Genomic DNA, 20792 nt, shown 5'->3' with positions numbered 1-20792 from the left:
CAGCCAGCCATGTTGGCTGGGGGATTCTGGGAGTTGAAATCCACACATTTTAAAGTCGCCAAGGTTGAGAAACAATGAGCTAAACTATGGCAGTGAGAGAAATCTTAACTAAATATGGTTGAGTTCTTGGATTTATCAAGTTTATGCTGACTCTGAGTTTACTATAATTGTTACCATTCAAGATGGATTACAATTTTCCCACATTAGTAGCCTGGGAAGAGATTTGTACATTTTTACAAGTAAGAGTGCAACTAATGTTAAATGCGTAAAATATTGTTTGCTTTTCAAGGGCTTGATATGTTTATGCTTGTATCACCTCTACTGAAATAAAATAAGCTTATAAATTAGCCAGATGCTTTATGTATGAGCATGAACGAAAAAGAGATTTTTAAAAATTACACTCTATATCTCCAGTTCAATTCAAATGTATTGGCAATTAAGGGTCAAATTCAAATTCAAATGGATGGAATGAGAAACCTCCTTTCATACTGTGAGAGAGAGAACGCTCAGCTAAATGCTTCAGCTTTTAAAAAATGCTCACAATTTGCAATAGATCTATAACATTTTATGACTATGTGGCTATTCTGATTATGATGGCACACAATGTGATTTTAGCACAGAATTTAGGATTTTTTTGGTGCAAAACGGTATTTTTTTAACGGTACAAAGTGGATTCAGCTCTGGTTTTGCCTAATCCATAGTAGCTTTCTTACTTTCACTTACAAACTGAGAGTTGCAGAACAGCTAGCAAACAGCTGAAAATGTGTACTTACCTAGTGTCTTAATTAGCCAAGCAGAATATGACTATTCTTTGGCCAGATGCCAAATTCTAACAACACAAACCCTAACTATACATTTGTGTTAATTTTGGTCTGCTGCTTTATCCAATGGTTAAGGAAGAAAATACAAAGAAAAACAATGTAAACTCCAGCAATGAATGCTCAATTCTCTGCGATGCTTAGCACAGCATTTCCCAACCTTGGCAACTCTAAGGTGTGCGGACTTCAACTCCCAGGATTCCCCAGCCAGCATCTTAAAGTTGCCAAGGTTGAGAAGCACCGGCTTAGCAAATTAGTGGTGCAAACTGTTAAGTCCAACAGCAGTACAAAATAGAGAAGTGTGTCAACTTGGCATGCATATATTCAAGTAACCAAAACTTGAAGCAGAGTAAATTATGCATATGTTCACTTATTCTGCCTGATTTACATTTAATCTGGCAGATTGGGAGGAAAGAACTGTGGAAAAGAAATGTATAGGAAGATATGGACCCTTGAAAACAGTAATAGGTCTAGAAAATATTACAGGTAGTCCTTGATTATGACTCTAATTGGGACTGGCAACTCTGTTGCTAAGCAAAGTGATCATTAAGCAAAATGGTTGTTAAGCAAAACATCACGCGACTGTTCCACTTAGCAACAGCAGTTCCAGCAGTCCCGGTTGCGGTCGTTAAGTGAGATACCATGTGACTGCAACTTGCGACCTCCTGCCAGCTTTCCATTGACTTTGCTTGTTGGAAGCTGGCTGGGAAGGATGCAAATGGCAATCACATGACTGTGGGACCCTGTGACCAGCATAAATGCATGAATTGCAATCATGTCATTGCAGGGACGTTGTGACAGTCGTAAGTGCAAGGACCGGTACCAAGTCACTTTTCCCAGCGTCGTTGTAACTTTGAACAGTTGCTAAATGAATGGCCGTTAAGCGAGGACTATGTGTAATTGAAAATAAAGAATAAAAAGAAGTATGTAAGTAAAGTTTATTGTTGCAACCATAGGTCATAACATAAGAATGCAATAAAATACAATGAAATATAATAACAATAAAATGATGAAATTGTAAAATTGTAAAATTGTAAAATAATAAAATCTGTGGTTACAACAATAAACTTTACTTACTTACTTATGCATTGTGTCAATCCTGACAAATAGAACTGTCTACTCTATTTGCCAGTACAATTTACCAGGAATTTCCGCTTCTGTTTCCAATGGCTGCCTTGGGCATTGGTACTGCAGTGTGCATCTGTAGCAATGCGTATCAGCTCCCATTCTTCTGCTGTTGGCTCTGGCCGGTGCTGAAGTGATTTCATCATTTCCTCCTTGCGCCGTCTCTCCCGGTTCTCTTCAATCAGCTTCCGCTTGGCTACTCTTTTGGAGTCATCCAGCACCACTAGGGGGGTGGTGAAGAATGAAGAGGTATGAGAGGAGGGGAGCCCCTCACATAGAGCCAATCAGAATTCTGCAACCAATTTGGCCTACTCCAAGGTGCCAAAGGGAATTATGAATAGCAATCTGATAGGCTGGCTTACTTGACACCCTATGGAATACTAGGAAAGTTACTTTGAGGTGCAGAGCTCTCATGCTACCCCAAGGGCTCAAAATGTAGGGATTCAAAGATGATCCCTGTGCAATTTTACACATTAAACAATGATTCTCCCAATTTTGATCCTCCAAAGCGTGTCCATTCTTGGGCACATTTCTTCTCCTCTGCTCCCTAGTAATAACCTGTAGCCACTCCCATCCCCATCTCCCCAACCCCCCGGTTCTCCAAAGTGGGCGCAATGCCCTTACAGTCCATGGCCATGCCAACAGCAATGCACTTCTTGAATCGGCAAAGCTGACACTGGTTGCGGGTGATCTTATCAATGACACAGGAGCCATCATATTTGCAGGAGTACGTTGGGTGCAGATTTTTCTGAATGGTCCGTCGGAAAAAGCCCTGTAGAACAGAGAATGCAATCATACCCAGGCAACCCTGAGAAAGCAGAGCATGTATCCTTCCATTCTCAAACCATAATCCACTCACCAACATCCCAACCCATGAGCTTCTGTATTCTACCGAAGAAGATAACGTCCTGCTGTAGCGCTATTGACCTTTCCAACTAAACTGAACTTTTTGCTTCTGTAACTATCAGTGACAGGCACGTGATCATAGAGATGAGTGGGGTAGAAAGACATCGTTTTGGTGTTTGGAACAGTGGTTGCTGCCAGTCTTAATTAATGGATTTCAAGTTTTGTATGTTTCTATGGTTCTAACCCAAGATACAGTCACCTTGTGATATTCTGGTTCCATGGCTTCTAAGGAGTGGATACAGGACCCAGTTTACCAGGAAACTATTCTCCTTCTACTGGATCCTATAGAGTTCACTGAACCCCTTGAAATAAACTTTCCAAAGGATTGTACCTGTCAGCTAGTTTGTTTATTTTTCTATCCCACCTTTATTATTCTTATAAATAACTCAAGGCAGCAAACATACCAAATACTCCTTCCTCCTCCTATTTTCCCCACAACCACCACCCTGTGAGGTGAGTTGAGCTGTGTGTGTGTGACTGGCCCAAGGACACCCAGCCAGCTTTCATGCCTAAGGCGGGAGTAGAACTCACAGCCTCCTGGTTTCTAGCCCGTTGCCTAAACCACTAGACCAAACTGGCTCTTTCTCTCCCCCACTACCAACCTTTACATGTTTCTTAAGCCTACTATTAGCTTTTAAACTTTTAAAGCCCAGGACCTAATTCCATAGTTCAACCCAGAGCTGGCTGGCATTTTGCCACAACTGAGTGATTTATGATGGCACTTGAATTTTCTCCCCAAGGCACTAAAACTTTAGCTGTGTCTGCCTGCAATTTCTTTGTTTTCTATTTACGTCTGTGTTTCCTTTTACCTTTGGTTTGTTCGTTTTAAATACTCAAAAAGAAAATGATGGTAATGCCATTTAGCCTTATGTCACGCACAACCTATTTGTGAAACAGCATTACAGAGCAGGATACAAGTGCACTACACTTTCTTGCCTTTTATGTGCAAGAAAACTGAATTCAATTGTTTTAACTATGAGCTGTCCAGAATCATGTATATGAGATGGGAGGCCTATACATCTACTAACTTCATTCATTCATTCATCACAGAAGTTGCTGCAAAACGGGAGCATCTGCCCAATCTAGAAGGTTCTAACTACCAAAGTAACATCTTGTCAGACCACATAGAAACAGCTCTCATACCATTTTGGTAATGTATAAATAAAGGGGGGAAAGGGAAAGGCAGCTTGGATCAACTTTTAGGAAGGCTCTTGAAGCCAAAAAAAAAGGGGGGGGGAGGGAGAAAGGGGTAATAACTAGAGAGGGGAATGCACTCTGCATGCATTCCAAGATATATTTATGTTTATTACAAACTTTACATTTCCATTTTAAACTTGGCACTGAAATCAGGTTTTGTGATGGCTCTTTATTCAATCTCCATCCAGAGTCTTTAAATGCCTACTCATTTCTTCCCCCTACCCATTCAAGGAAAAGTAAACACAACCTTATAGCAAACTGAAGTACTAGAAGAATTTGTAAGAAACTCTTAAATTAAGCCCACAGTAGAAAAATTCTGCATTTCAGGGATGCAACCAATTGTTCGTGTGCTTACTGAACATTATCTTGCCCCTCTGTATATAAAATACGGATTTATCAAATTTTATTTTTTATTTATTTATAAATTTATTCACCGCCCATCTCCCCCAAATTGAGCATTACAAGGGAAAAAACTTTCTTCTTCCTGCTGCACTGGGCTTGGGTCCTTTGAACTGTGCTTTTTCCCCATAGTCCAGATCAGGGTTTCTCAACCAGAGTTCCATGGAACCCTAGGGTTCCGCAAGAGGTCACCAGGTGTTCTGTGGGAGATCACGATTTATTGAAAAAAAATTCATATTTGGGCAACTTCACATTAAAGAGGGAAGCTTCATTGTTTATTTTTAGTTTAAGAACACTGTTACTGCATATATACAGGCCTACCCATGAAACTAATATAATCATTTTGTAACTTCTGGCCTATATTTGGGCCTGAATGTGCAAGGGTTCCCTGAGGCCTGAAAAATACTTCAAGGGTTCCTCCAGGGTCAAAGGTTGAGAAAGGCTGCTCCAGATCCAATAGGGAGTTAGGTTGGGGGAAAATAACAGTATGAGGCCAAGCAGAGTGAGAAAGGTGGGAAACAGTGAAGATTTCATTCCTCTTATTGTACATCCACTGCACATTACATTAAGAAAACCTCTGCTGAATTTACAGGCAAGCAAACAAGCATGTGTTTAATACATTTCTAATTACTCAATGTTGAAGTAGCAACATTGTTAAAAAACAAGTCAATAAAAAATGCTCAGAAAACCCACATGCCATGCCCAGAAATACAAAGATCTGAATTCCAAGGAATATTGCTACTGAGCCCAGAAACAGCCCTCCCAGAGAAGAGGGGGAAGAGGTGGCCATCTCAAGAGATGGCTTTCAAGGGGCTACCACAGATGACATATTGCAGCCCCCAAGTGAGAGGCAGATCTGCAGTAGCCTCCTGTACAAAGCACGGTGATCTTCAGGCACAGTTCCCAATTACCTCAAAGATGCTAATGGTAGCAAAATTTCTGAGGAGTGATTCCCCTACATTATGCACGGGGGTAGAGTGCCCTTGTATTTTCTGTTGCCGGCCCCAACGTTGACCTGAAAGGGACCCTAGTCTCCTATTGAGTTAATTCTCCAATTCCGTCTTTGGGGGGAAAAAAAAACCTGTTTATTTTACCTGCAGGAATCCCTTTGTTCATTTTACAATCTAGTACAACCTTTCCTCAGCCACACCTTCCCAGTTTCTTTACCGTTTCCTATCATCACTAACTAGTCAATCCATATCTTCTTCCTTTCCTCTTGCTTTGGGCATTTAATACTGATTGCAGATAAACTCTCCTCGACATGACATTTAAATATGTTGGTGTTCTGCATAATTCTAATAATGCTAATTATACATAATCTTAATTGAGGTGTGGTAGCCAGAGCAGTAGACTTGGACCAGGAAGATACAAATTCAAATATGTACCTTCTCAGCTACAAAACTCATTATGGAGCTTTCACAAGTTAGTATCTCTGAGCCTTAACACAGATAACCCTACATGTATCCTACAAATCTGATAAATAAGTAGTCACATTTGCAGATTTGGGATACTGATAGTGGTATTAAGAAAGGCTGGCAGATAAGACAAAGATCAGGCATAGCAGAGAATTAATTAAGAAATGTAATTGAAGACCATGAAAATAATAATGCATCTAACTTTTATTTCCACCCAAACCTGGCTTCACCCATTCCAGATGGTTTTGTAGCTTCTTGAGGTACTGTACAATCTCCTTCATTTTTCCATTCTTCTTCCAGCCTAGCCTTTTTTCACTCTTCCACACTTGACAATGAATGCTGGCTCAAAAGTTTTTATGAATTCTCCTCACTTGTTCCATGTATGCTACACCTGCTTGCCATCTCGATTTCCTATCACCAAGTGGTCAAATACCCCCATTACTTCCCACAGAAGAAGCAGTGTGATGCCACTTTAGATGTTTGGGATTATCTAGCATCATCCTGACTGCAGCAGAACCATGCACATAATGAATTTTTCTGGAGCGAGTTAATCTAAGGTAGCTAGAGTGGAGGACTTTCTCAAAGCCACATTGAAGTGTTATATACCTGTTCTTGAGCTAGCAGAAAATTATACTGGCATAAAATTTACTACTGACAACCTATCCTGCCATGTTGTTAGCAAATTTACAGTATATAGACACTTTGAGGACAAGGATTAATTGATTTCCCAGGCTTTGTTTCCTTCCTCTCCTACCAAATCACTCTCCTTAATGTAGATGAAGCTGATCAGGGAAGAAACGAGTTTTACAGATGGGTAGACTGATGGATTTAGCCATCTGTCAAAACTTGCTTGGGTTTTGTGCAAGGGAGTTCAAAGTCAGTCTGATATTCACTAAGAGCTGAGCTCCATTTGAATACAAGTCTAGCAATATTCCAGAAGAGCGCTAAACCTGTATGCAAACACACAGCCCAAACAACTGGCAGGCACAGTGAGAATTGCATAATGAAACAGCAAAGAGGGAACCTCTCTTCTGCTTCACCATGTAGGTCCCCTCCTGCTGGTCAACTGCTGTTCAGGCTGATCCAGGTTTCTGAGCCGGGAATTAGCTTGAAGACCTGAGGAATACAGGAGGACAGCTTGGTTTGAAAGAACAGGACACTCATGCTGCCTGGAGCAGAGTGACCTTGGAGGACTGGAGAATAAGAGGCATGCCTGCAGCCCAAAGGGCCAAAAGTTCCCAACCCCTAGAGGGTCACTTGACTGCAGCACCAACTGAATGGTCACTGAATTTGTCAAATTGCACCCATGGTAAAACTGTAACAGCCTACTGATTGCTTAAAAGGCAAAACACTACTGTAACATTGGAATAGCTGAGGATGACTTTAAGCTGCCTCAGCTATGACTTGAGGATCAGGTGAAAGTAATGTTGTAAGGATATAGGGGGAAAAAAGGTTGCTGAGTCATATTGCTGCAGTGATGAGGTACAAGTGTGGAAAGGCCCTTGGTTGAGACACACCTTTTCAAGCATTTTTTACCTTGCAGCCTTCACAGGTAATACAGCGGTAGTGGTACCCTGTGGCTTTGTCTCCACATACAACACACTGCTCATCTTTGTCCAAATAGCTAGGGATGTACCCTGTAGGAGAAAACAGCCAAGAGATCAAAGCTGGAAAGAGGAAACAGCAGCTGCAAGAGGTTAAGATCTACTGAAGTAGACTAACAAGCATTCTTGCCCACCACTCTCACTCCATAGAACAGTATTTCTCAACCTTGGCAACTTTAAGATGTATGGACTTCAACTCCCAGGATTCCCTAGCTAGCAAGGCTGGCTGGGGAATCCTGGGAGTTGAAGTCCACACATCTTTTCCTCCACACATCTTAACGTTGCCAAGGTTGAGAAACAGAGCAAGATAGCAAGAGCTACTCCAATGTGGCTACTTACCAGTATCCTTTGAACATAATGTTTACAGTTCATTCCCGTTGTATTTCTTTAACAGTGAAATTTAGACACCATTTTACAAGTCAGTTCAGCTTCTCTGTGTTTGCGTTTTACAAAATGAGCACAACAAAATCACTTAAAGCTCAACGTAATACCAGCTCTCTCAAGATGGTTGAGCAACCACCTTTGCTACTCTGCAGTGTCTTAGAAGAATGTCAGGATGCAAACTCTACTCTGCTTTGTTGACAACAGGCAGAAGCTGGAGGCTGAGAACTCTATGGCCATCTTCCCTCAGTGTAAAGGCACTTGGAGTAGAAGCTACACAGCTGTGGAGGTCCTTCTTGATTCCCTACTTTCTGGCTGGGTGACAGGAGGCACTGGCAAGGCCTGGCTAGCTTGCTCCCAACCTTTCCCAAAGCTTCCTGAAATACTTTCTGAAATACTTTCTGAAATACTGACAGCACCACCATGTATGTCCATAAAGGGCCCTTATCTCTAGGCAAGGAGAAGAAAGCAGTAGGCACTGCCACCCTTGCCGATTATTCCCACCCCCCAGTTCCTATAACCTTGACTATTCTTCCCATCAATATGAAATAACAATGTCCTCTCCCAGCTGTGCTCTTTCATTCCCCACTCACTGCCTCCCTGACTTTACAGTGTCCCACCTGCCCAGGATGGCAGCACATGAACTACGGAAACCCACCATGAAGGAGGGAAATCGCTTTCCTTGTGGCTGTAATAAGGGGTTGGGCAGGGAAGTCACACCTCTCTCTTCTGACAGGAAGACGGGTGGCTGCCTCACAGCCGTAGAAGCTTGCCTCTCACTTTGCATTGCCCGAGAAACAGCTCAATAGTAAGTGACTTTTTCACCATCCAAACTGCCTTTTTGGCCTGCTTGCCCTATAATCTCTACACATACTCTTCCTACCAACAGCACACAACCTCTCTTGGCTTCGGCTGACTTGGCTTCGCCTCTCCCCACTCAGCTGTGGGCTCAGCCAGGCACTTCTCTGCCACTTGCTCTTTCAGGCCTTTGGTACTTTTCAGATGGAAAAGCGCAGCAGCAGGATTTGGCCCTAAGGACGTGCCAAGGTACACTGTGTGGGCTGTCCTGCAGGCGATAAAACATCTCGGGTTGCAGGCAATGCTCAGCGCTCCCCCTTTCCTCAGGCAATGGCTTCCCACCACCGCACTTTATGGTTCTCTTTCCAGCCCTCTTGGCTTCCCTCCATGTTGGATCTGCTCTCCTGTCTTTCTCTGCCTGCTTCCTTTCTGCCTCCACCATCAGCTACATTCTCTCCCCCTGTTCTGTGTGCTATTTCCCTTCAGGCCCCTTCTCTAAAATTAAAGAGAGGAAGAGTTAAGGAAGGAGCAGACAGCTGCTCAGATCAGGACGGTTTTCTTAATACAGCTCCATGCTTTACCCAGCATATATAAAAAGGTTCAAGGACACACGCATGTCTTGAAACATGGGTGTCTGTGTGCGCAACTGAAATCTGATTACGTCCATCTTTGTTGAAAGGAAACTGCATGCTCTTCTGGAATGAGCATGCTATTAATATCTATTACATGTTTACTGCTTCATGAACTGTGCAGCTTCTTTGGTTCCTAGAAATGGCTGAGAGCTGATTCTCACATTACATTTTCCATATTGGAGCATCCCTTAGTGTATAAAAGGCATACTCCCCAACTAACCCCCACCTATAAAGCACATGTAGATGTCACACAAACATTCCATTTTTCACAATGGAACTGCTGCAATTAAACAAGCCCAATGAACATATTCCTAGAAAAAATACTTGGCAGTTTGTATGTATTTTTTCCTATACATGGATACACAGACCCACGTAGACAAAAAATCTACTTGAATCAAATACTGAAAATTGTGCGTATTGGGCGGGGGGGCTGATAACAAACAGCAATTTTTTAAAAAAAAATGCATTAACAAAATTGTAGAAATAATACACTGAATCAATTTTAAGTGTAATAAAATATATTTAACTGATTTCCAAAATGGCCATTTTAAAGATACTTCATTGTAGTGGAATATAGCATTAAATCTTGGCAAATATATTTATTATTTCATTATTAATGAAAAGCATCCTTTTTCATCTTGCATAATTATAATTTCCCAATGACAAAGAATAGATAATCTAGTAAATAACTTCCAAATGGAAGTGCTTAGATCAGTGTTTTTCAAACTTGGCAACTTTAAGTTGTGTGGACTTCAGCTCCCAGAATTCCCCAGCCAGCATGTGGTGATACTACTTGTTTGCATTCTCTGTATTGACCAAAAATGCTTGCTAGGGTTTAATCAGAATCCCAGTGTGGGTATGCCAGAGACAGAGTATGGAGCTGCCCAGAGTGTTGGGAAGAGATGGGCAGCAGAGAAATCCGATAAATAAATAAATGGAGCCTTTTGTGTGCAAACTGTGCTCTGCTATGGACCTACAGTTCTAAAGAATGGTTCTGGCACTCTTTTCCTAGAGCTTATCTGGTGACATATCACATTGGTAATAGGACAAATAACCTCCAGGAGAAGAAGAGATTCCATTTTCCGTTCTGGCCCCCAGAGGACATTCTGAATCATCTGGAATGTATAAAAGCAATAAAATCTTATGGACATCTTCCCAGTTAGATTGAGCATCACTTGTAATACATTTTTTAAAGGGCTACCTACACGGGAAAATACACTGATCTTATGTCTATAAATGGTGGCTTGCAAGATGCCTACCTGACAAAAGATCTCCCTTGCAAGGCAAACAGCAGCACCATTTGCAGTGGCTGACGGACTGGAAGCTACGATATCACTAATGTAACCTCTTCTCCCCAGTTTCTCCAAACAGAAAATCCGGAGCAGGTTGTTTTCCAACTTTAAAGAAACATTTTGGCAAGTCTTTTTTTTTCATTAAGTGAAAAGTGACTTGTGGAATATGCTTTAATACTTGAGAATAAACAAACAGTGGGACAACTTGCCTGAAGCACAGGACTGAATTGGTATTCATTGACAAGAATGAGGGCTGAACCCAGATATATAGAATCCTATGCAGATTGTGCATATAAGTGTTACAAGAGAAATGGCTACAAAGCTGCAGGTGCAAGCTTTTTCCTTGTTATCCTAAGTAGCTCTAAAAACATTTTATGTTCAGCTGAACTTGCTTATAAGCTTCCCCACAATCAGCAATTCTGCCTTATGGCTTCTGATCACAGGGAAGTTTGCAAGTACAACTGGGGACAAGTTTTTGGTGCATATCTTCATGCCATCAAATATACCTATGCACGTTGCAGAAACAGGCGGATGCTGGAACATCCTGCAAAAGAAAGATCTACCACATCTTCTGATCGAATGGTGTCATTTTCAGTATTTTAAAAGGAGCTTAGTCATATGTAATTCTGCTGAGCATTCACTAGCTGCATTAAATTAATTGGATACATGTAATTCAGCACATTACATCCAAAAACTCCTCACCCCAGCAAGACTGACTGCTGGGCACAAGTGGCATAAGTGATGTTATGAACATCATAATGTCATCATGCAAATGATACAAATTATGCACAGCCAATTCTAATTGGATGGTATGTGCCATTTCTGCAATGATGACGTGTCATTGGGGCTTCTACCACACTTCTATGCATGTTAACATTGCATTCATTCTTCCACTCATTTATTTTTGGGGAGAGAAATGGAAGTGAAAAGTGGTTTTATCATTACTTCTAATGACTGTCTCAAATTTTGCCTCTTGCACCTTTCCTATTCCAACAACGCATAACATATTTAGGATACAATGGTACTAGTTGTAATTTTTAAAAGATCTTGAATGAACGATTCCCAAATACAGAAAATAGGCGTAGCCTTTCCAGAGGAGTTGGGGCAAGTTGGAAGGACCTTGTTTTGCTCCAGGCACTTCTAACAAGAAGGTTTTGTAAATTTTCAACCTGGTACAGCCCAAATGGGAAATATTGATTCTGGAAAATAATGATTGGCATACGCCCATAAATGTAAAAAAAAATCCACTCATCCCAGAGAGCAGTTTTGTAGTTTCATTTATTTAAAGTAGGAATGCAGCAACCCTAAACTTCATCAGCCACTAACACAGCCATACCTCTCACAGTCAGATTAACTGGATCCCAAGTGGCAGCTGGGAAGAATACAAAGTTCCTACCCACCTCCTCTTGTCCTCTTTAGTCTCCTATAACCCTTGTGCTGGCACAGGATTGGTAAACTTCCAGTACCTCAATTACACCTTATCCACAGGACAGTCAGAGGGTGTAGCTTGGGCACGGCAGCCAATAGCTGTGCTTGGAGTTTTGTTGTTACCTGGCTTTAGCGGCAAATTTTGCCTTGCACTGTCAGCCACTCCACAACTCCATCCCTTTTATTTGAAGGACTGACTGGGCAGAACTTGGCCCACAGTTGACTAAGTTTTAGGGTTTGCAAAAATGCCTGCAGATAGAAACCTGGCACATTAGGCAGAATGGTTCTAGTGTAGCTCCTTTGTTATACCTTCTATTTGGTTTAAACATGTGAAAGTATGACTCTTTGACCTGCTCCTGAAGCAACGCAGTCCATTCTACATGCTTAGCATTCTCTTATTTCATTTTACTAGGCTGAAAAAATATTTATTTAGTTACTGAATTCTTTACATGCTATGATTGATGCACATAAATAAAATTGCATCTGTCATTTTATCCTCCCCACCCCACCCCAAAAAAAGACAACGAAAGCAAAGAAAGATGGCTCTTCCTGAAGCATGGAAGGAAGGGTAAAACTGAGAAGTGAACCATGATTTGACTTTAAAGAACACTGCCTATCTTCTATGTATTGTGAAGAGTTGGGGTCACACCAGAGATTAATATCCCACTTTACTCCATTTATATTACATATCAGTGGTTTCCAACCTTTTTGGCACCAGGGACTAGTTTTGTGGAAGACAATTTTTCCATGGACTGGGGGGTGGGGGATGGTTTCGGGATGATTCAAGCGCTTCCTCTTTTTCTTGACCTTTTATTCTTTTTTCTTCATGCCATTTGGAGATAGCAGCCAATGGGCTTGCTTTCTCTGACAGGAGGCAGAGCTCAGGCGGTAATGCAAGCGATGGGGAGCAGCTGTAAATACTCAGGCTGTAAATTTGCTCACTCGCCCACCGCTCACCTCCTGCTGTGTGGCCCGGTTCCTAACAGGCCACAGACTGGTACTGGTCCGTGGCCCAGGGGTTGGGGACCCCCGCTACGTAAGATTTGAAGATTATTAAAAACTGAAATCAGGTCAAGAAAAATGCCATATGTTGTAGTCATACAGGCACATCTCAAGAAAATTTGTACATCACACCATACATGTTTTGGAACACAGATAAAAGATACTATCTTTTAATCTGGCAAATTATAGCAGGCTTCAAAGGACATGATTTTGGTCTTGCATCTCAAATAAATACAGATAGTTCTCGTTTAGCTACCACAATTGGGACTGGCAGCTCAGCTGTTAAACGAAGCAGTCGCTCAGTGAACTGTGACTGTGCTTATGATCTTACTTCACTTTTCCTTTGCTTTACAGAGCTGTGAAGGTCATAAATGTGAGGATTGGTCGCAAAGTTACTTTTTTATCACTGTTGTAACTGTGAAAGGTTGCTAAACAAGGCAGTCGCTAAATGAGGACTACCTGTAAATCAATAAGGACATGCACAGTCTCTAAGACAGCCACAACCTGATGGGTGTGACTATAAATTCCACACATCTTCCCCCAGACAGAGCCTCCAGCCATGCTGTTGAGAGATTATGAGAGCTGGAGACCAACAGGAGGAAACTGCCATAAAATACCCATAGAAGTAATGGTGTTACGTATTATAATTTATTTTCTAATCACAAATTTTCCAAGTTCACAAATTTTCTATGTGTTGTAGATATATTAAAAGACAATACAGTCTGCCTGCAGTGTTGTAAGCTAATGAACATAATACAAAAGGAACGAGGAAAGAACTAAAAACAGAGCAAGACAGTAGTTACTTGTTCTCTGGCTGAGGAATGAAGTCAAGTTGGTCTTGGCCTTGCCGTGACGTTTTCCTTGGGAGGTAAGGCTATAGCCAGCCTCGCAGTAACCCTAAGTCTCTTCACAGATGAAAGAAGTCAGATCTGCTTCCTTTCTGCTGTACTGTCCCCTGGCGGGCACATTATAAACTTAAACCCAATAGTCATTCTCTGCAGAGAATTCTGGGAAGAGTTTTCTAAAGAGGAAACTAACTACAACTGGCCAGATTCTTGGGGGAAACGATAGAAAAACAATAACGTTTTTAGTGCAGATACAGGGTCTCTCTGCCTCTTTCTCTCTATTTTGCCAGCCTTGTGGTATGTTTCTTTTTATACAGATCAGTCTTCAACTGTATGTGCAGTAGCATCTTTCCATGTGGTGACCACTGAGTTAAAGCAATGCCAGGTAAAAGGCAACAGAGGTGCTATCAAACGAGTTTCCTTTAACACGATCTATCAAAATAGCAACGTCTACGAATATGAAATTTAGTCCTATCTACTGGTTTTTCAGTTATGAGAAAAGAATGAAAAATGTTATTTCTACTACATACATCATATCTACACATCTCTTCAGATCTATAAAAATGGGAGTAAATATGTATGTATGCATCAATGTCCAGAATAACTTGGTATCTAAAAAGTAAATCTGATGCAGAATTCCAGTCTAACTGGCAACCATTCCTGGACTGCAACTTAATACATGGATTAGTACCACACCCCAGACTTGGGTTTTCTATCTTTTGATTTCATTAGGAATTAGATTTCTAGTGTTTATCTAATATATCACAGTCTACAATTTTACTTAGTGATTTATGCCTTGTTAGCCAGTTTAACTTAGTTAAATAATTATTTTTAATTTTTTCCTTTAAAAAGAGATATATTTCATAATTTCATAGATAATTGAAAAACTATAATCTCTGTGACATTTTAGATCCCATATTTACTTATCTGCATCTTATTAATGGTACTTTACTCTTTTATTCTGTTGATACGTATTTTATCTTTCATGGTTTATATTCTTTGTTTAACATCTTTTTTTTAAAATCACAATCCATAAATATTGCAGGTGGGTGGCTTAGCTCAAAAGCTAAAGTGGACCATAGTTGCTAAAATCTGGATCCTGTCCATCTCTCTCACAAGATCAAGGGTGTATACCTCATGGTTGTAAAATTATTACCATGCTGCTGCATCAGTAAAAAAACAAAAACGAAAACTCAGGAACTAAAATTAAAGTTCTGAAAAGCAGATTTTAATGAGAGGGTGAATGAAAAAGTTTTGATTGTGGCTGGGTCTTGGGAGGCAGAGGAAGAGACTGGCTAAACAGGGACAGGAAAAAGCACATGAAGAGGAAAGACCTGGTCTGGCATTCTTTTACATTCACCAGTCCACACATGATGCTTTCTTGCCCCATGACCCACTCTGGCCTCACCTCTGGAATCCCGCCCCCCAGCTCTTTAGTGGTTTATCTTCCTGTTGCAGGCTTTGCCATTTGACATCCGATATCCTGGGCTGCCCTGTGACCGCCTTTTCTGGACTGGTGGAAAACATCAAAAAACCCTCAATAGATTCAAGCCAATGTTCTGAGGATATTGTGTTATTTGGGTTTGGGTATCTTAGCAATATCTTTATATGTCAAAGCAGTTTTTCCTCTTCTCCTCTGATTTCTCCCATTCTTCCAGTTCTCTGGTGTCTCAAAATTATGTTATACAATTATATACCACATTTTCAAGAAGACCCAGAATAATTATTCCTCTACCAAAGTCTAATTAACAGCATGATTTAAGGGGAATTTCAGAAGGAACTACTCCTCTAAGTTAGATCTTCCTATGACAGCATGCAAATTTGCATATTGTCTATTAGTATTCTGTGTGGCTTGACTCACTGACACTACTGCCCTGGTCTGAAACACTTATAGTATTGCTCTGCACAGGATATGGCCGTACAGAGTTTGGTTTTCACACTTGAGACTCCATTCCGACTGACAAAACCAGGGTGTCCAAATGCTGTGGATGGATTTTCCAATTTTGAGCAGCCCACCATAGTCAGAACCAGATAAGACAAACTTCAAAGCCTAATTTCCTCTTTAAGATTCTACAATTAAAACAGTTCTGGGGTGCGGCTTAGCAGAATGAAAACAAGATTACAGCACCACAGCTGAAACTCCCAATAAATAACTGAAACTTCCCTTTGCAAATTTCAGGTGGAGGAGTACAAATAAGGATAGAAAGCTAACAGAGATCCTATCCCTTTAAATCTTTATGGAGATCTGCAAATGGTAATGCCGGACCGTCCAAATTTGTGACCGGCAAAGCCAAACAGAACTGTGACTAGCAGCTGTGTATGGTATTCTGAGGGGCACCAAATTACATGATTTTAATGCCTGCTTAGGACAGTGGAAAAACAGAACCACCAGACCCTGCTGGAGTTATGATAAGGTGCAACCAGCCAAGGTGCTCTCATCTTTGGATGGGATCGTACTCTACTGAGTAAGAAAGAGGCACGTTCTTACAGAAAAGAATCCTAAAAAGTGAGTTACTTCCTCAGTGTCCTGCTGGCAGGACTACAAGGAAATGTACTGTCCTCTAGTATCACAGAAGAGATAAGCACACTGATCAGAAAATTAGGAGCATTTGCACGCTTGGAAAAGCTGCTTACCTGACATACTGCTTTTCACCGAACATTGGCTGCTTTTTCTTTTACGTTTCCCATCCGGCCACCTTCGGAGAAGAGAGAATCTGTTATAAATTTGGAACTTTACACATTCAATTTATCTTTCTTGATCACCTGCTCAAGCCTTATCCTACGCAATTCCCTGCCTCAAAACTTTCCCAAATCACCAGGGCTCAGCTCACCTTCTTTCTTCATGTTGTAGCATTTGCATTATCCTACAGCCTTTAAGAAATCAGGAGGTGTGAGCAGTACAAGGGGATTTATCTGAGAGGAGCAGAAGTGATAAAGGGGTTGGGAAGATGTTTTAACACACACATGCATGGCTAACCCCCTCTTGACCCAAGGTTCCCATGCTATCCTTTGCACAAGTAATAGAGTCCTGCTATATTGTTCTTGCCTCAAGCCAGTATGGACTAGGTGCAGGAGATAAAAAAAGGGAAATTAAATTACCAGCAATCTCTTAAAGGAAGCTAACCCAACCCAATGCAGCCTATACTTCTTGCACTGAGATCTATGGCTGCCCTAAAAAGAAGTGAGAGGCTGGTATGGTAGCATTTACACTTGCCCAAGGAGCTCAGGGTGATTATTCTATTTAACCTTGTGACAACTTTGTAGTGTAGGTTAGGACTTAAGGAAATTAATTACCTGTCCAAAGTTAACTGGCCCAGTTGAAGCCCCCAGCCTAAAAGTAACAGATTGCTGGACCCCAAAAATATGGTAGAAACAAAGAATATAAAGTTACATTAATGCTGAATTGTAGATGTTTATGAAAGGGAAGAGGAAAAATCCATGAAACACTGGAAATTCCTGCTATTGCAAACAACAGAGTCCCAATTCAGCTAACTTTTGGGACTATTCTCAATACTTTGTGTATCTATGTTTAATCTGCTTCTGTGCTGAATTTATAAATTAGAACCTGGATGGTATACTTTGAATCTGAAAGGAAGATCAGGATTTTCCCCAAATACTTTAACTTTAAAGGTTGTTATAGATTTGTTAGGAATACATAATGGAAACAGATTAGGGTTTTTCTCTTTAATCTTCCTTTGTGGGAGGGATGCCTGGGGTATTCTAAATTCTGTATTATATTCCTTTTAGATAAATATGGTACCTGAACGCTATAAAAAAAAAAGATGATTTACTGATTAGAAGTGCTGACCCGACTAATGAATAATTAAGGAAAACCTATCAAAATTGTCTCTTACCCAATAGTATGAAATTAAATTAACCGCTAGAAACCCTGTGAATCTTTGAATGTTTCAGTAATATGAATATAGCATGCAATATCTGAGAATATTTTTTCCTAGTCGAAAAACTAGATTCATACTGAAAAATTAAGTTCTTGGAGAAAAAAAAACTTTTAAATAAATATTAGAAATCTCTGATAATTCTTGCAAAGAATTCAGGCAACTGGATACAGCTGAAGAAAAAAATGATCTTGCATATATAATTTATATGTGCATCTATGTCTGAGATATATTTTTATGTAGATAGAATATTTTTAGGAAAAATGAAATGTTCATTATTAAAATATAAAATATTTCTCTGAACAACATGTACCTGTTTTTAATAGATAAAATATATAGGCACACATATACATAAACAAACATATACAAAGAATCCAGCAACAACCAGCAGACCGGTTTTTAATTATTTCACATGATCAAACCTTACACATTTTTTTCTAACACAAAGACCAGCAAGTCAATCTGCCAAATGAACCACTATCCAACAATCCTAGGGACAATCCATTGGAAATGTTCTACTCAACAGCTTCTTGTAGTACTGCTTTCCACCTTATGGCAAGAAACCCCTCCCAAATCCGATTAATAGGACAGCCGAAGAAGTTGGTGATACTTAATACTATTGGGGAAGGGGTGTAATTTCTAACTCCATTCTAAAGAGTTTAGTAATTCAAAGAATTAGTATGGTGTAGTGGGTTAAGGTGTTAGACAAAGACAAGGGAGACCCAGATTGAAGCCTGCCCTCAGCCAAGGGAATGCTCTTATTGTCTCTGAGCTAGTAACTCTCTTCTGACCCAATCTATCCCGGTTGGTTGATATGAAGGTACGGTGAAGGCAGATCCCTGGATAAGCTGCCCTGAATTCCTTGCGGAAAGACAGAGTACAAAGCAATGTAAATACATGACTTTCTCACATCAGACTGAACTATATGAAGCTACCCAGCTGTGTTCATAATTACACCATCTTAGCCCCCAACATTACTCTCTCCCCACTTCAATTTCAAGAGGATTGAGGGCAAGGGAGGAAAGTATTTTCCAGAAGAGGAAGGCTACACAGATTAAGCCTGAATGCCATCTCAAATGCAGAAGGGTTGACTAACAGACAGGATTTCAAGGCTCATCCAATATATAAGAATATATTCTTTTCACCATGTGATCTTGTGGGCAGTTCTTGTTGAGCAATTTATTAGCCACTGGAAAAAGCAGCCCAGGCACTTGATGTGACTACCCTGAGAGGCCTCCCTCTGTTGGCCAATCCCAGATGGATCCCTTGTTTACTGAAGACCTTCAGAAGACGAAGCAGCAGAAGAGACTCCTAATGTGCCAGAGGAGGAAAATGGTACAGATACAGATACAAGTTTGATTCCATGCTGGAGCAGTTAAGTGAGGTGAAGCGTTATTTCTCCCTTATAAGTATTGGCAGGCTTGTCAGCCAGCAGCCTTGTTTAGGATGGCAGCAGCAGATGGATCTCCCACTGTGACCAGTTATCACAGCATTCCGCTGATGGTCACTCCAATCTGCAAAGGCTTGACTTCTTATGGGGGGAGTTATGGTGACACAGGCAGCATCGTGTCTAGACTCTGAGGAAATAGGTATAGTGCTTTCTCAGCTGTCTCTGGCCACTTGTGGGCTTGATCCATGCCTCCTGGCTCCTCAAGGGATCTGGTGGGTATGATGGATTGGATATGGGAGGTAGTAAACACCTCTCTTCAAGAGAGGTTGATGCCATTGGTCTTGTGGTGTTCCCTTCCTGAAAGACTCTCCTTGGATCTATATGTATGGGACAACTACTGCCCTGTCTCTAACCTCCCATTCTTTGGCAAGGTTATGAGACTGTGGTCAGGGTACAGCTACAGAACACCTTAGACAGACCAGATTATTTGGACCCTTTTCAGTTAAGGTTCAAGCTTGGATATGGGATGGAGACAGCTTTAGTTGCCCTTATGGATAACCTTTAGTGGGACCTGGATTGAGGAAATGTGCCCATCACAGTTCTTTTGGATATCTCAGCAGCCTTAAATAGCATTGGCCATGGTATCCTTCTTGACCACAGGCAGGGGTTCAGAATTGGAACACTGTTTTGCATGACAGGTAGTCCTGAACAACCACACATTCAGTGACCAAAGTTACGACAGAACTGAATGAGGGAGAATTATGATGGGTCCTCATAGTTGCAGCTGTCACAGCATCCCCAGTCATATGATTGCAATTTGGGTGCTTTGCAACCAGCTTGCAATTACGACATTGCAGCACCCCATGGTCACCATTTGCAACCCTCACTGCTGGCTTCTGACAAGCAAAGTCAATGGGGAAGCTGGCAGGAGATCGCAGATGGAGATCACATGATTGTGGAACGCTACAACCACTCAGGATTTGCCTAACAGCAGCAACTGGGACTACCGCAACTGCCATCTTAAGTTGGCGCAGTCACGTGACATTGCACTTTCCCAATTACCATTGTTAAGCAAGGACTGCTTGTACTTCTGCTCTTTCTGCAATGGATAGTTCCAGTCAAGAGATGGGAGAGGAGAGAATCACCAAGCAGTTGCTCTCTATGGAGTGCTGCAGGGCCTCTGCTTTTTAACATTTACATGAAATTGCTGGTGGAGGTCATCCACCAGTTCAGAGTATGGTGTCATTAGCATACTGATGATACCCAACTGTACCCTGTTACCTGAAGCAGCAAAGGACACTTTGTCAAAATCTTGACCTAGTGTCTGAAGGATGTGAGGGGTCTGGATGGGATGAAACAAGCTGAAGTTGAATCCAAGCAAAATGGAGTTGCTATTTCTTCATTGAGGTTCTTTGATGTCTCCAGAGTTGTCACTTGGCAGGGCACCACCTCTCCTGAAAAAGCAGGTCTATGACTTTGGGATCCTTCTGAACCTGCAGCTACTGCTTGATGGTTGGATGGAAACTGTGGCCAGGGGACCTCTGCCAAGCTCTGGCTGGTACACCAACTGCAGTCTTACCTGAAGCACAAAGACCTCGTGATGGTATCATCACGACTTGTCCAGATGACTACAATGTGCTTGACATGGACCTGCCTCTGAAGAC

The 20792-nt window shown here is 41.2% G+C and overlaps 1 protein-coding gene across 1 annotated transcript in view; it reads right to left on the bottom strand.

The window, feature by feature from the left end:
- THRA (thyroid hormone receptor alpha) overlaps nucleotides 1-20792 on the bottom strand; it is a 134001-nt gene that overhangs the window by 10988 nt on the left and 102221 nt on the right. Inside the window, exons 3-6 of the mRNA XM_063300674.1 lie at nucleotides 16477-16538; nucleotides 7397-7497; nucleotides 2568-2715; nucleotides 1961-2166 (exon numbers count right to left, since the gene is read on the bottom strand). Coding sequence (XP_063156744.1) covers nucleotides 1961-2166; nucleotides 2568-2715; nucleotides 7397-7497; nucleotides 16477-16538 — 517 coding nt within the window. The remainder of the gene's footprint in view (nucleotides 1-1960; nucleotides 2167-2567; nucleotides 2716-7396; nucleotides 7498-16476; nucleotides 16539-20792) is intronic.

The sequence above is a fragment of the Candoia aspera genome, chromosome 4, assembly GCF_035149785.1.
Source record: "Candoia aspera isolate rCanAsp1 chromosome 4, rCanAsp1.hap2, whole genome shotgun sequence".
Taxonomy (NCBI): Eukaryota; Metazoa; Chordata; class Lepidosauria; order Squamata; family Boidae; genus Candoia; species Candoia aspera.
This window is presented reverse-complemented; position numbering and strand designations above follow the sequence as displayed.